Genomic DNA, 15177 nt, shown 5'->3' with positions numbered 1-15177 from the left:
GGCTGGGAGGGATCAAGACTGATTTTTTGCCACAGGGCATTTAGCGTTCCTGAAGAGGCCCGGATGGGGCTGGTGGGAGGGGGGTATTGTCTGCCACGGCTGTGCGTTATAGGATTGAGCTCAAGTTTCCTTTGTGCGTCGATTTTTGTTGAGGGATTATGTTCTTTGAGAGAGTTGTGCGGGCAGGGGGACGGAGCGGAGGCGGCGCGGCAGAGGGAGGGCGGGGGGAGCCCGTGTCTTTGTTCGGAGCGCTGATCGGGAAGAGGAGAGGGAGAGAGGATATACAGGGAGAAAAGAAAGGCATAGCTCAATGAAGCGAGCATCTGTGTTATAATGTCATTGGGCGAGATGTCAAGCAAGTCATGTAACCAGCCATGTAACAATTCAAAATCAATTTACCTCCCAAGAAGGAGCTGATCTCGAGAAGAGCCCCGGAAAGTTTCGGAATTATTCCTCTTTCTTGGCTTTGACACTTGAACCTGCAAGTTTGACACGTATAGATGGGTACCTTTTAAATTTAGATGAATTTCTACGTAGGTGCTTCATTTTAAATATTTTAAAAAGTCCAAATATTCCTTGTTGGCTCCCCAATTAATACCAGGTCATAAAGGCTGCATGCATAATTAAAATAATAAAAAATTTGCCATTTAGCTGAAGTACAGCAGCTACCCGTCTATATTAATGGTGTACCACAGATAATGTGCATTAAATATCAGTAGTATTTTTGGTGCAATCGCACATTCGGCGCTCCCGACTTGTTAAAGCATCACATTTGCATCGGATAACCAACATATAGCGCATCATTTGCATGCCTGAAAGTACACTTGAGTAACCGTAATTACACGTGACACCAATTACTCTGTTACTTTGTATTAAATTATAATGGAAAATTCCACTAGAGAATTGGAGCCTAATTGCATCTTAATTTGCATAATTTTGCATATTAATCACATCTCAGATGAATAATAAATTTCAGCAGATTTTTTAATTTATGCATAGATACAAAAACAAGAAAAAAATAATCCGTTGAGGGGAAAAAATTAGAAACTATTACTTTGGCATTTGCACTGATTCTCTCATTATCCAGCGTCAAAGTTACAGTTCAGCTGTGTCACTCATATCATAGTATTATATATATATATATATATTTATATAAGCCAGGTTATATGCATCAAAAAATGCTTTTGTACAACAGCAGCAAGACAATACCATATCTCGAGTTAAAATACAAAATTACTCATGCTGAATGTTAATATGCAAACTAAAACTGTCATATAGTGAAAAATGGATATAGGCTTTTGAATGATGTCTTTTTTCATGTATTATTTGTTCTTTGTTCGCTGCAATCAAGACGTTATTTTTGTCTTGCAAGTCCAAAATAAAAAGTGTGACTCACAAAAAGGTTACAAGTGAATAAAACTTCTTCTTCTTTGCTGTTTATCACTGTTATCCGAGTTTCTTTCCGCCATAAAATCCCGGCCTAAAGTTTGTAATCACTCTGGCGAAGTAATTAATTGAAATCGGAACTGCTGCAAGATTTTTATTATTCTGTTCATTCAAGCCACAGATGTAAAAGCATTTCAGACTGACAGAGATAATTACTATAATACATCTTAGAAAGGTTTCCATATCTGAGCGCAAATTCAATAATGATGAGCTGCAATAGCAATTATTTATCAATAAAAATAGTCACAGAATTCGGAGGGGCGGGTAATTCGTGCAGGTGTCTGTAGTCTTGGTTTTTATGCCTCAACCCTGAATGAATAATCATCATTTTCAAAAGAAAACACAGATAGCAGGCAAATACAAAAGCTTATGACCTGTAATCAGTGGAAACAGCAGGAATTTAATGATGTTTTGCTCTGCTGATCACATTTAAGCTTCTGAAACAATGATGTTGTGCACCTGTGAGGTGTGTTTGGGTGATGCCGCTCGCTTCAGAGAGGGGTGCGCGTTTTAAAGCGGTTTGCCCACCTGTGTCACTCATTTGCATTGTACGATTCAACAGAAACACTTGCCTAACCTGCTCAAATCTCTCTTCATTTGTGACCCTGGAGCACAAAACCAGTCATAAGTCGCAATAGCCGACAATACATTATATGGGTCAACTTTTCTTTTATGCCAAAATAAAAATCATGTTACATGAAGACATTTTGTAAATTTCCTATCGTAAATGTATCAAATTTATAAGTGAGTGGATATGCATTGCTAAGGACTTCATTTGGACAACTTTAAAGGCGATTTTCTCAATATTTTGATTTTTTTGCACCCTCTGATTCCAGATTTTAAATAGTTGTATCTCAGACAAATATTGTCCTGTCCTAACAAACCGTACATCAATTATTTATTCAGATTTCAGAAAATGTATAAATCTCAATTTAAAAAACAAATAAAAATATTCATATACATGTAGGTTGGAGGAAAATGCAAAAAGAGTGTTAGCTAAAACAATAGATGGGGAGACCGGGGCTAGTTGTCCCAAGGGCTTTATCTCAGTAAGTCCAGATAGTCTAGGTCAAAAGTGTGAATACATATTTTTGTAATAGCTATTCTTAAAGGGATAGTTCACCCAAAAATATCATTTACTCACCCTCAAGTTGTTCCAAACCTGTATAAATGAATTTCTTCAACAGAAGATGCTAGGAATTCATGCATTTTAAACATTTTTTTTTTTATGTTTAAAAAGTTTTTTGTTTAATAAAATCGTTGTTGTACTATTTAAATTTAACTAAAAAGCCTATGTGTTGTTTAATTGTAGGTTCCATTGTGACAACTTACCCCATATATATCGTGACAACATGCCCCAACAAACAAAACAAAAAAAAAGTGAAATCGTCCTTAATTTGCATTTATTAAGGATTAAAGTAACACTTTATGTCAATGCAGAACATTTAGAAATATTCGCTGTGTGACAATTAGCCCCGGTGTCGCTAATACTGTTCTGAATGACCAGAGAAAGTCTGTTTTCTGACTTAAAAACAGCATAAGACATTGAGCAAAAACATGCAGGAAAAGTTAGAGAAGAAAATATAGTGGAGCATTTGAGCACAAACACAGTCATTTGATCGAATGCAACGACATTTTAAACGTTAAAACAGATTTATATGCGTTAGATTGTAAACTTGAGTCAACTGAGGTGAATTAAAATGATGGGACATTTTGACCAACTTCATATTAAACGCATCCCAATAAAGAAACATTTCAATGTATCACTATATTTATAAATTATCATAATAAATTCCACTTACATTATGAGGAGTTCAAGAATTCCATCCATCATCAGCATCATCATCATGTCATCCAGCGTCTGTGCGTCATGGGTGGCGCGGGAGCGCGCATGGGAAACACAGGTCTTTGTCTCCATCTACTGGAGAAATCACACAAGTGATGAGAATCCAAAAGCATTATGGGTACATTGTTGGTTAGTTTCATAAGGGTTCCGGAAGCGACTCTGACTGAGGACGGTGCGGCTGTCATTCACGAGCTTTATCGGCATAGCGCAATTTCAGAAGAAATGCGCGTCCGTGATGCTACGATTCACATGTTCGGCTGCACGTCGGGAACTCGCACTCTGTTCATGGAAGAGGAAGACTCTGTTTACTAAAGTCGAGACCCATTGCAAACCATGTTGGTGGCATCAGTGCGCGCGCCCCCATGCCAGCTGCGCAGCTTCTCCAGAGCGCGCATGGCATCACCTGCGCAGACCGTCTGCGCCACTGGCTGGGCAGCAATACAGACATTATAGTAAAGAAGCAGACAGGGACTCTAAGGACAATGAGCATCCTGGCATCACAGTGGTGGGGATCCCGGATCCCATCACGTGGATCAGGAATAAGTTCATCTTGTTTTTAATTGAACTGTATTTTGGCTTGAAGTTCAGTGTGGAGTTTGACAGCGGTGTGAAACAGGTTGGTATGATGGGGCAAAAGTGGCCCATAAGGGGAACATCCTCAAAATCAGAGTCTTATGCGAGGTTATTGTAGTTAACTAATGCTAAAAGCACAAAAATAAACATTTACTGAAATAAAATATCTAAAATAAATAAAAATAACAATGCACTAAAATAAAAAATTGACGTATTTAAATTACAAAAACACAACATAATTACTGAAACTAAAATGGAAATTATTAAAATAAAAACTTTTATTTCAGCTAGTTGTCAAGGCGGCATTTATCATAAAAGATGCAATAACTACAACAAAAAATGACTAGAACTATAATTAAACTAATTACTAAAAAAATCAAAATATAAATAAAAATCATAATAGTATATTCATGAATGATACTTAAATAACACTGTTCTTCGGATAATGATATTTATAGAGCATTTGGTCGATACATACATAAACAATGCAATATAATGATAGCAATTGAGATTTCAGAACAAACAAAAAAAAAAGTTTTGAAATTAAACAAACTCTTTTTTTTTTTTTTTTTTACATATTTATTACCTAATATAACAATAATCTCTAAATGAACAAATACCAGCTGGTTTGTCAATAATAGATCACCATTATGAAGATCAGTGTTCTCTCTCTGAAGGCGGTGTTTCACGTGTCGGCTATGCTGTCCAAAGGAAAGTTTGAGGAGTTGAGAAGTGTGATGTCCAGAGAGGTTTGTTTATTACGGTAAATGACTGATTCGGCTCACATTTTAAGTCACGCAAGGCCTATAAAACATTGTTTGTCTTGTTCACAGGCTGTTGAAAGTGTCAGGAAGAAATGTAGAACTCTGTCAGAGGCCCAAAAAAGACACCTTGCAATTTCCCTTGATGACATGATATTTCTGCTGCCTGAGGATGTTTCCATATTCTTTGACCAAAGAGGTGAGAAATACTCTGTAAATGATGATGAATATGTTTGTGTTGTAACTAAGGGGATTTCTATAAACAGGTACAGCAGACTTCCAGAAATATGCTCTGGTTAAAGAAAATGAACATGATGGAAATATAGAGTTAAACTGAGCCATTTAAGATTTTTGTGTTCACGTTATTTTAGTTTATATATATATATATATATATATATATATATATATATATATATATATATAAACTAGTTTTTTTTTTTTTGGATGGCTGAAGTTTTTTTTCTGTGAGACAGGAATTGCAAAACCAACAAACCAACTGATTTAAATTTAAAATCCATTGATAATACTTACTGATGTTTGTACTGTTGTTTTCCCTCCACACTTAAGTGATGTCACTTCCTGGAGGACGATGTCATTAAGAACTGGCTTTTGTTAGAGTTATTACAAAAAAACGAACCTGAGGGAAAGTGATATTTGGTACACAGGAAAAAGAATTGATTACAAATTAAAACAATATTCCCAAGAAATATTTGGTTAGAGAAAGAAAAAGAAAATATTTCCTCATAAATTGTCAGATTGTTGTGTTAATGTTAGTAGTAAAATAATTACAAATACACCCCATGCTCATTTAATTATGAGAATGTTTATAAGTTTTGTCCAAAATATATATATATACATACAAAACCGAATCCAAAAAAGTTGGGACACTGTACAAATGCAATACAAATACAAAAAACAGAATGCAATGATGTGGAAGTTTCAAATTTCAATATTTTATTCAGAATACAACATAGATGACATATCAAATGTTTAAACTGAGAAAATGTATAATTTTAAGGGAAAAATAAGTTGATTTTAAAATTTCATGGCATCAACACATCTCAAAAAAGTTGGGACAAGGCCAAGTTTACCACTGTGTGGCATCCCCTCTTCTTTTTATAACAGTCTGCAAACGTCTGGGGACTGAGGAGACAAGTTGCTCAAGTTTAGGAATAGGAATGTTGTCCCATTCTTGTCTAATACAGGCTTCTAGTTGCTCAACTGTCTTAGGTCTTCTTTGTCGCATCTTCCTCTTTATGATGCGCCAAATGTCAGTACCCGGATCCTTCTTCTACGCAGCCATGATGTTGTAATTGATGCAGTATGTGGTCTGGCATTGTCATGTTGGAAAATGCAAGGTCTTCCCTGAAAGAAACGATGTCTGGATGGGAGCATATGTTGTTCTAGAACTTGGATATACCTTTCAGCATTGATGGTGCCTTTCCAGATGTGTAAGCTGCCCGTGCCACATGCACTCATGCAACCCCATACCATCAGAGATGCAGGCTTCTGAACTGAGCGCTGATAACAACTTGGGTTGTCCTTGTCCTCTTTAGTCCGGATGACATGGCGTCCCAGTTTTCCAAAAAGAACATTAAATTTTGATTCATCTGACCACAGAACAGTTTTCCACTTTGCCACAGTCCATTTTAGATGAGCCTTGGCCCAGAGAAAACGCCTGCGCTTCTGGATCATGTTTAGATATGGCTTCATTTTTGACCTATAGAGTTTTAGCCGGCTATGGCGAATGGCACGGTGGATTGTGTTCACCGACAATGTTTTCTGGAAGTATTCCTGAGCCCATGTTGTGATTTCCATTACAGTAGCATTCCTGTATGTGATGCAGTGCCGTCTAAGGGCCCGAAGATCACAGGCATCCAGTATGGTTTTCCGGCCTTGACCCTTACGCACAGAGATTGTTCCAGATTCTCTGAATCTTTGGATGATATTATGCACTGTAGATGATGATAACTTCAAACTCTTTGCAATTTTTCTTTGAGAAACTCCTTTCTGATATTGCTCCACTATTTTTGGCCGCAGCATTGGGGGAATTGGTGATCCTCTGCCCATCTTGACTTCTGAGAGACACTGCCACTCTGAGAGGCTCTTTTTATACCCAATCATGTTGCCAATTGACCTAATAAGTTGCAAATTGGTCCTCCAGCTGTTCCTTATATGTACATTTAACTTTTCCGGCCTCTTATTGCTACCTGTCCCAACTTTTTTGGAATGTGCAGCTCTCATGAAATCCAAAATGAGCCAATATTTGGAATGACATTTCAAAATGTCTCACTTTCAGCATTTGATATGTTATCTATATTCTATTGTGAATAAAATATAAGTTTATGAGATTTGTAAATTATTGCATTCCTTTTTTATTCACAATTTGTACAGTGTCCCAACTTTTTTGGAATCAGGTTTGTAAAATATACATTCATGAAAATACAAAGCAAGGCCGTAATGTATTAAAGGATTAAAATGGATTTAAGGGAAGAAATAAAAAGAAATAAGGATAGTAAATAGGATAGTCTATTACAGTTATGAAGTAATCAATTTATTTATTTTCAAATATGCACACATTCACTCTTATTCTTGTCTAATATGTAAAAAAAAAAAAACATTTCTTGTCACATTTAATTATGAATTACTTGAATCATTTAATAATAATACCATATTTTCAATTCAAAACATTGGCATTTCATAAAAAAGTTGAGTAGTTTGCATCACTGAATATTGAACATTTCTATCATAAAACAGCTGTCAACTTTTAATTATTGGGGGTCTTTATTCCCCTCAATGCTACAAAGCAGAAATGACCCAGTAATCCTGACAGATGAGCAGTGAAATTGAAAATCTCATGTTCTCCTAGGCAGAAAGTTTGTTTACATCACGATGAGGCTTTGGTACCTGTCCAGCGCAGACGTACCCGAGGACCCCGAGAGCACCCGTATCTTCAAGATGGATTTAACTGAAGAAGATGACCCTCAGAAGAAGATCATCACAGCTGTGTACGAGTAAGTGTGCTGTGTGATGAGAACATGTCCAAAAAAAAATGTAATTGTATTTTATAAAAAATGTATAAAATTTTATTTAATTATGTAATATTGTTATATTAAAAAATAATTTTAAATAAAATACTATATTTTTTTATTTTTTATTATATAATATATTATATATTATCATGTAAAAAAATATAATAGTCTAATAAATAGGCTTAATTTTCTGTGCAAAAAAAAATAAAAATAATAATCTTTCTGATTTTGGGCTGAAATGTGACCTGAGCGTGTTTTTATGAGATTCACCCTATGCACATTTCAGTTATCCTTACGTTTCTTTATGTTTATGCACAGCTTAATTGCCACCAGCATTAGTTTTCAGTTCAAATACGCATAGAGCGGCTGTATGTTTGGCACTCTAGGGTAAATTTCATATACTACTCTTTGAAAGAGTCACACTCAAAACATAATTAGAAGTCAAACGCTCATTTCGTGGCACTTGTAAAGTGTCTCCTCGACAGCACCTCGTGTGACAGATTCTCCCCACAGACACAGATTTGGGTGAGCGTTGACATAAACTGCACACAGCCATAAGTCTGACTGATGAATGCCAGCACAGCTTCAAATGATCTTAAATGTACTTAATGGATTTCTCTCTTATGACAGACATTTGTTTTCCGCAGTGCTTTGATGGATATATAGATGCTAATAGGTTTCGCTCTCAGCTGTTTGCACACTCCTCTTTTTCTCTCGTGTTTCAAAACATCTTTCCATCTGTCACATTAGCACGTTTTACTCAGCTGTCGCTCAGCGAGTGCCGTTTCTAAGTTAACTTTGTGAAAGTGTCATACTTCAGATCACCCTAGTGTGGGTCGGATGTGACACTTTTTTTTCCTCGCACTGAAGCCTTTTTCCGTTGTGTGATTTTCGAGTTCTGACACCACTGAGGGTTTTTTTCATCGCTTTATTTATCATCATGATATACAGTATATCAAGTTTCTCAGATTTTACAGCAGGAGTGCAATATCAAAATTATGTCAATATTATAAATCTATACTTGCCTTTTTTCACCACATGCTCTGATCAGGTGCAACAAGTAATTTATCAAATGCAGATCAACAAATTATCCAGTTGTTAGTTATGGAAGCGGACAAGGTAACTGCAACTTTTTCTCTCACAATTCTGACTTTTTTCTCAGAATTGTGAGATATAAACTCACAATTTTGTGTTATAATGTATATCTCAGAATTCTGACTTTATATCACAATTTTTACTTTATATCACACAATTCTTACTTTATAACTCACATTTCTGACTTTATATCACAATTCTGACTTTATAACCTGTAATTCTGACTTTATATCACGCAATTCTGACTTTATAACCCATAATTCTGACTTTATATCTCGCAATTCTGGATTTATATCACAATTCTTACTTTATATCTCGCAATTCTGGATTTATATCACAATTCTTACGTTATATCGCAATTTTGACTTTATAACTCACAATTTTGACTTTATAACTCACAATTTTGACTTTATATCACGCAATTCTGACTTTATATCACGCAATTCTGACTTTATAACCCGTAATTCTGACTTTATAACCCGTAATTCTTACTTTGTAATGCAATTTTTACTTTATATCTCGCAATTCTGACTTTATATCACAATTCTGACTTTATATCGCAATTTTTACTTTATAACTCGCAATTCTGGATTCGTATCACGCAATTCTGACTTTATAACCCATAATTCTGGATTTATATCGCAATTTTTACTTTATATCACAATTCTGACTTTATAACCCGTAATTCTTTATACTTTATATCACAATTCTGACTTAATATCGCATTTCTGACTTTATAACCCATAATTCTGACTTTATATCACAATTTTTACTTTATATCTTGCAATTCTGGATTTATATCAAGCAATTCTGACTTTATAACCCATAATTCTGACTTTATATCTTGCAATTCTGGATTTATATCACAATTCTTACTTTATATCGCAATTCTGACTTTATAACCCGTAATTCTGACTTTATAACGCAATTTTGACTTTATAACTCACAATTCTGACTTTATAACTCACATTTCTGACTTTATAACCCGTAATTCTGACATTATATCTCGCAATTCTGGATTTATATCACACAATTCTGACTTTATAACGCGCAATTCTGGATTTATATCGCAATTTTGACTTTATATCTCGCAATTCTGACTTTATAACCTGTAATTCTGACATTATATCTCGCAATTTTTACTTTATAACTCGCAATTCTGACTTTGTAACTCACAATTCTGGCTTTTTAATCGCAATTTTGACTTTATACCACACAATTCTGACTTTATAACTCAGATTTATGACTTTATATCAGAATTCTGACTTTATATCTCGCAATTCTGACTTTTTAACTAACATTTCTGACTTTATATCACGCAATTCTGGCTTTATATCAAACAATTGCGAGTTTAAATATCACAATTGCCAGAAAAAGTAACAGAAAAAAAAGAATTGTGAGTTAAAAAGTTGCAATTACGGTTTTTAATTTCTTTATTTATTGGCAGAAACAAGCTTCCGTAGTTAGTTGCTTGTTATAATTAAGACAAAAAAAGCAATGCAAATTTCTATACAGAATATATATTTTTCTAGTGATGCTCTGCTTTAACATTTTTCTGTCATGATCACCTACTGGAGTGCCTTTGATTAGCCACCTGAGGGCACTCCATCCCCGACTACTGCCACTATCTCGGACTCCGTTTCCCATAACCCACTTCCCGGACTCATTATCACTTCATTACACCCAGCTGTCTTGAGTTATGTTATTAGTGTCTGTCTATTTATACTGAGTTTGTTTCTGCCTTTGTGATCAAGGTTTAACTATTGTTACATGCGTGTCTGAGCACACTGAATTCTTGTTTCTCTGTTTGGTTTTTGTTTTCTTGTTTTGTGTGGACTGATCTATGGTTTTTGACTCTTGCTTGGCTATACTACGATTTTGGATTGCCCTTATTAAAGCTGCACTTGGATCTTACCTGCAAGTCTCAGAGCATTTCATGACAATTTCATCAGCTAGATATTGCTTGTGTAGCGTAAAATTTGCCTGCAAGCCATAGTGAGGTCCGATTCATAAGTGAATCATTCTGCTGAGTCAATTCTTTTCAGTGAATCAGTCGAAATGATTCACATAAGATTCAGAGTCTGAATTTGAAAGATTTTTTAAAATCCTTATCCTGCATTTCAAAAGCAAAGAAAATGTATACATTCATTCTATTTTCTAGTCTGTAAAGAAATATTAACAACTTATAATTATGTGTTTCTTGAAGGTTTTATCGCGAGTTGACTGCTGGAGCTGATCCAGAGTGGACGGTGACCCGGATATGGCACTGGAAGCAACTGGAGTAAAAAAAAAAAGCAAGACTTGCTAGACAACATCGACTTTACCAGACTAAAGCAAAGATCTTATTTACACCTTAACTTACTTAATGAAACACTGAACTTACTTAAGCTGGACAATGACACAACTTTCTTCTAGAGCTGCTGTACATCCAAAACAAAGTTTGTTGCATTATTTACCTGATATCACTGTAAAGAAACAATGTGTATTGTAAAAAGCGCTATATAAATAAAGGTGACACCTCATGTTAACATCCATCTTGGTGGTCAGGCGAGACACATCAATGTTTACACCTGTTAGTAATGTGTCTCAGATGAGTCCCTGATGAACACGTCCAGTTGGATTTCAAGGGGAGGGTCTGTTAACAGAGTTTAAAGTCCCCCTGTGTCGAAAATCAAGTTTTTAAATGTTGCTTATGTGTGTATGTGATGTTTTTAATATGCTTTAAGACAAACCATGTGCAAATTCATCAGTCAACACCATTGCTGCGTATTTTCTCCTTAAAACTGCAGTGAAAAAAAACACAGTTTGAAATCGCTGGTGTCTGTGACGTCACAAACTACCTTGTAACCAATCATATCGTTAACTATGACCGCTCTGAAGCAGGACAGTCTCAAGAGAATCCAGGTTATCCCAGTATATTTTTATGCTGATATGAAAAATCGTGTAGATTTAGCAATATAGCGGATGTATGATGCATATTACGATGTTATGATGAACTATATGCCTTTCTCCACTGACGTTCTGAGTTGTTCAAAGCGTTTGTAAGGATACTGATTTTTAGAAGACAGCTCTGAGATGAAGATCAGGAACATGGTTTGTGCAACATTAGCAACACATTATTAGCTGTTTGATAACAAGTCAAGGCTATTCATATTAATTACTGTTATGTGTTGTAAAGCGTTTACTGAAGTAAGTTGAGCGAGTGGATCTCTGAGCTTGTGTGAGTGAGTGGAGGCGGGGCTAATTATCATATTCATTGAACCCTGTATAATGAGGCAAGGGTGTCGAGTTACATTCAAGCTATTTTAAGGCATGAATAATTTTTTTTTGATCGGATCGCAACCTGTTTACACCTGTCCTTTATGTACTGTAGCACTGACCACTTGTGAATGGATCACCTGAGACTAATCTTAATACCAGGTATTGACATCCACAAGAAACAGACTATGTCAGAGAGGAGAAGACATGTTCTCATGTAGCATCAGTTTCTCCAATAAAATAACCAATTATAACAGTTTAAAGGTGCCCTAGAACTAGTTTTAACAAGATGTAATATAAGTCTAAGGTGTCCCCTGAATGTGTCTGAAGTTTCAGCTCAAAATACCACATAGATTTTTTTTTATTAATTTTTTTAACTGCCTATTTTCAGCCATAATTACATATGCACTGATTTAGCGCGCTGCCCCATTAAATCTGGCGCTCCCCCGCCCACGAGCTTGTGACTGCCTTAAACAGCATTTAAAGGTGCCCAAGAATGCTTTTTCACAAGATGTAATATAAGTCTAAGGTGTCTCCTGAATGTGTCTGTGAAGTTTCAGCTTAAAATACCCCATAGATTTTTTTTAATTCATTTTTTTAACTGCCTATTTTGGGGCATCATTAACTATACACTGATATACATTAACTATACGCCGCCCCTTTAATTCGCCTGCTCCCTGCCACACGAGCTCTCGACTATATTACAGTGCATTTACAAAGTTCACACAGCTAATATAACCCTCAAATGGATCTTTACAAGATGTTCGTCATGCATGCTGTGTACATGCTTCGATTTATGTGAGTAAAGTATTTATTTTGAGGTTTACATTTGATTCTGAATGAGTTTGAGGCTATGCTCTGTGGCTAAAGCTAACATTACACTGTAGGAGAGATTTATAAAGAATGAAGTTGTGTTTATGAATTATACAGACTGCAAGTGTTTAAAAAATGAAAATAGCGACGGCTCTTGTATCCGTGAATACAGTTAGAAACGATGATAACTTTAACCACATTTAACAGTACATTAGCAACATGCTAACGAAACATTTAGATAGACAATTTACAAATATCACTAAAAATATCATGATATCATGGATCATGTCAGTTATTATTGCTCCATCTGCCATTTTTCACTATTGTTCTTGCTTGCTTACCTAGTCTGATGATTCAGCTGTGCACAGATCCAGACGTTAATACTGGCTGCCCTTGTCTAATTCCTTGAACATGAGCTGGCATATGCAAATATTGGGGGCGTACATATTAATGATCCTGACTGTTACGTAACAGTCGGTGTTATGTTGAGATTCGCCTGTTCTTCTAAGGTCTTTTAAACAAATGAGATTTACATAAGAAGGAGGAAACAATGGAGTTTGAAACTCACTGTATGTCATTTCCATGTACTGAACTCTTGTTATTCAACTATGCCGAGGTAAATTCAATTTTTTAATTCGATGGTACCTCACCCTCATGTCGTTCCACACCCGTAAGACCTTTGTTCATCTTCAGAACACAAATTAAGATTTTGATGAAATCCAAGAGGTAGTTTTATCCTCCACAGAAAGCAATGTAATTACTACATTCAATGTCCAGAAAAGTAGTAAAAACATTGTTAAAACAGTAAACGGGACTGCAGTGGTTGAACCTTAATGTTATGAAGTGAGGAGAATACTGTTGTGTGCAAAAGCAAAATAAAAATAATGACTTTATTCAACAAATTTTCCTCTTCCCTGTCATTCTGTTATGCTGTTGGCGCAGTGCTGCATTTCCATGTTCACGTCCGAACAGCGGCTCAGTATTGGCCGGCTCCTGCGTTGTAATGCTCACATGACCAGAGCCGGCATTCGGATGTAGAACATGGAAGTGTAGCAAAATAGCGCAGCAGAGGAGAGACAAATTTGTTAAATAAAGTCATTATTTGTTTTGTTTTTGCACACAAAAAGTATTCTCGTCGCTTCATAACATTAAGGTTGAACCACTGTAATCACGTCCACTGTTTTCTGCACTACTTTTCTGGACCTCGAATGTGGTCATTTCATTTACGAGGACAAAAAAAAAAAAACTTGGATTTCATCAAAAATATCTTAATTTGTGTTCTGAAGATGAACGAAGGTCTTATGGGTGTTGAACGACATGATGGTGAATAATTAATCATTTTTGGGTCTTTTTTTTTTTTTGTTATAGGATTAAATTCAGTGGCATTTAAATTAGAACAACATTAAGTGCATAAAGATAATGAAACTTATTTTTTGGACCATTAAGTTTTTCTGTGTTGTCTTAAGCAATTTTTACAATCAATTTGGCTATAATGTGGACAACATCTAGTTCTCATTACTGTAATGCAATGAGAATGATCTGTCTGGATGCAATGACTTTACTTTTCAATTAAAATTCAGTGTAAATTAAACTCCTACAATGGGAATGAGAGGAGATGTGCTTTATTGTCATAAATGACACAATTCAAAACATTTTAAAGACAGGCTTAATTTACTTGATGCAAAATTTATTTTCCATTTGCATGCATTTGCAAGTTTCCATGAGATTCACCTAAATATTATTCACAAATAAAATGATACAATTTAAAATCTGTTTTGTTATTGGTGACTTTAGTCGATTTAGTCGACTGTAATGACCGTGAGATTTCTGTGTCAAATCTTTAATGCACTTCCATTAAGCAGAGATGCATCAACAAAACTGTATGAAAAGTCACTTCCAGATCACGCAGACCACAAATGAAGATTTCCAACCAGATAAAGGGCATCAATTAATTATGATATTTGATATGTTCAGATCACACACACAACCACAGATGGTTGTTGAGACTAATTATCTCCTAATTTAGATATTAAAATAAATCCTTTGTTAAACTGACAGGAAGATGTTCTCACCCGTGCGTGGATGTCATCCTATTTCTGTGGAAAACTCTTTTATGGCATGTCATTGTTTATGCATTCATGGCGTTACAGGGAGTCATCGAATTATCATTGACTGAAATTCATTAAATCATTTAGAAATATGGCTGTGGGATTATTATAATTTTTGTAGGCAGTAATGGATTGTTCTGTTCAACTTGCGTGGGTGTTTTGTCACATGTGTGCAAACAAGTCATAATATGATTAACAGTGGATATCATACCTCCTGTTTCAATTGAAATAAATATGTTAATACC

General features: G+C 35.4%; 1 protein-coding gene across 2 annotated transcripts; it reads left to right on the top strand.

Annotated features, from left to right (window-relative positions):
* The first annotated feature begins 3455 nt into the window (after positions 1-3455).
* On the top strand, positions 3456-11503 carry si:dkey-82o10.4 (uncharacterized protein LOC797793 homolog). 2 transcript variants are annotated; one of them, XR_010896190.1, is made up of 5 exons: positions 3456-3908; positions 4543-4614; positions 4699-4825; positions 7500-7640; positions 10960-11503. XR_010896190.1 is itself a non-coding variant. In XM_067397835.1 (5 exons), exons 1-5 carry the CDS (start codon positions 3528-3530, stop codon positions 11036-11038), a joined length of 804 nt encoding a protein of 267 aa, XP_067253936.1. In that variant the 5' UTR covers positions 3456-3527; the 3' UTR covers positions 11039-11503. The 2 variants fall into 2 exon arrangements, 1 of the variants encoding a protein (XP_067253936.1); XM_067397835.1 differs by having other exon boundaries at positions 7496-7640.
* Positions 11504-15177: the final 3674 nt, after the last annotated feature.

This window comes from Chanodichthys erythropterus, chromosome 2 (assembly GCF_024489055.1).
Source record: "Chanodichthys erythropterus isolate Z2021 chromosome 2, ASM2448905v1, whole genome shotgun sequence".
Lineage (NCBI taxonomy): Eukaryota > Metazoa > Chordata > Actinopteri > Cypriniformes > Xenocyprididae > Chanodichthys > Chanodichthys erythropterus.
Note: the sequence above shows the minus strand (reverse complement) of the source record. Positions and strands in the feature narration are given on the sequence as shown.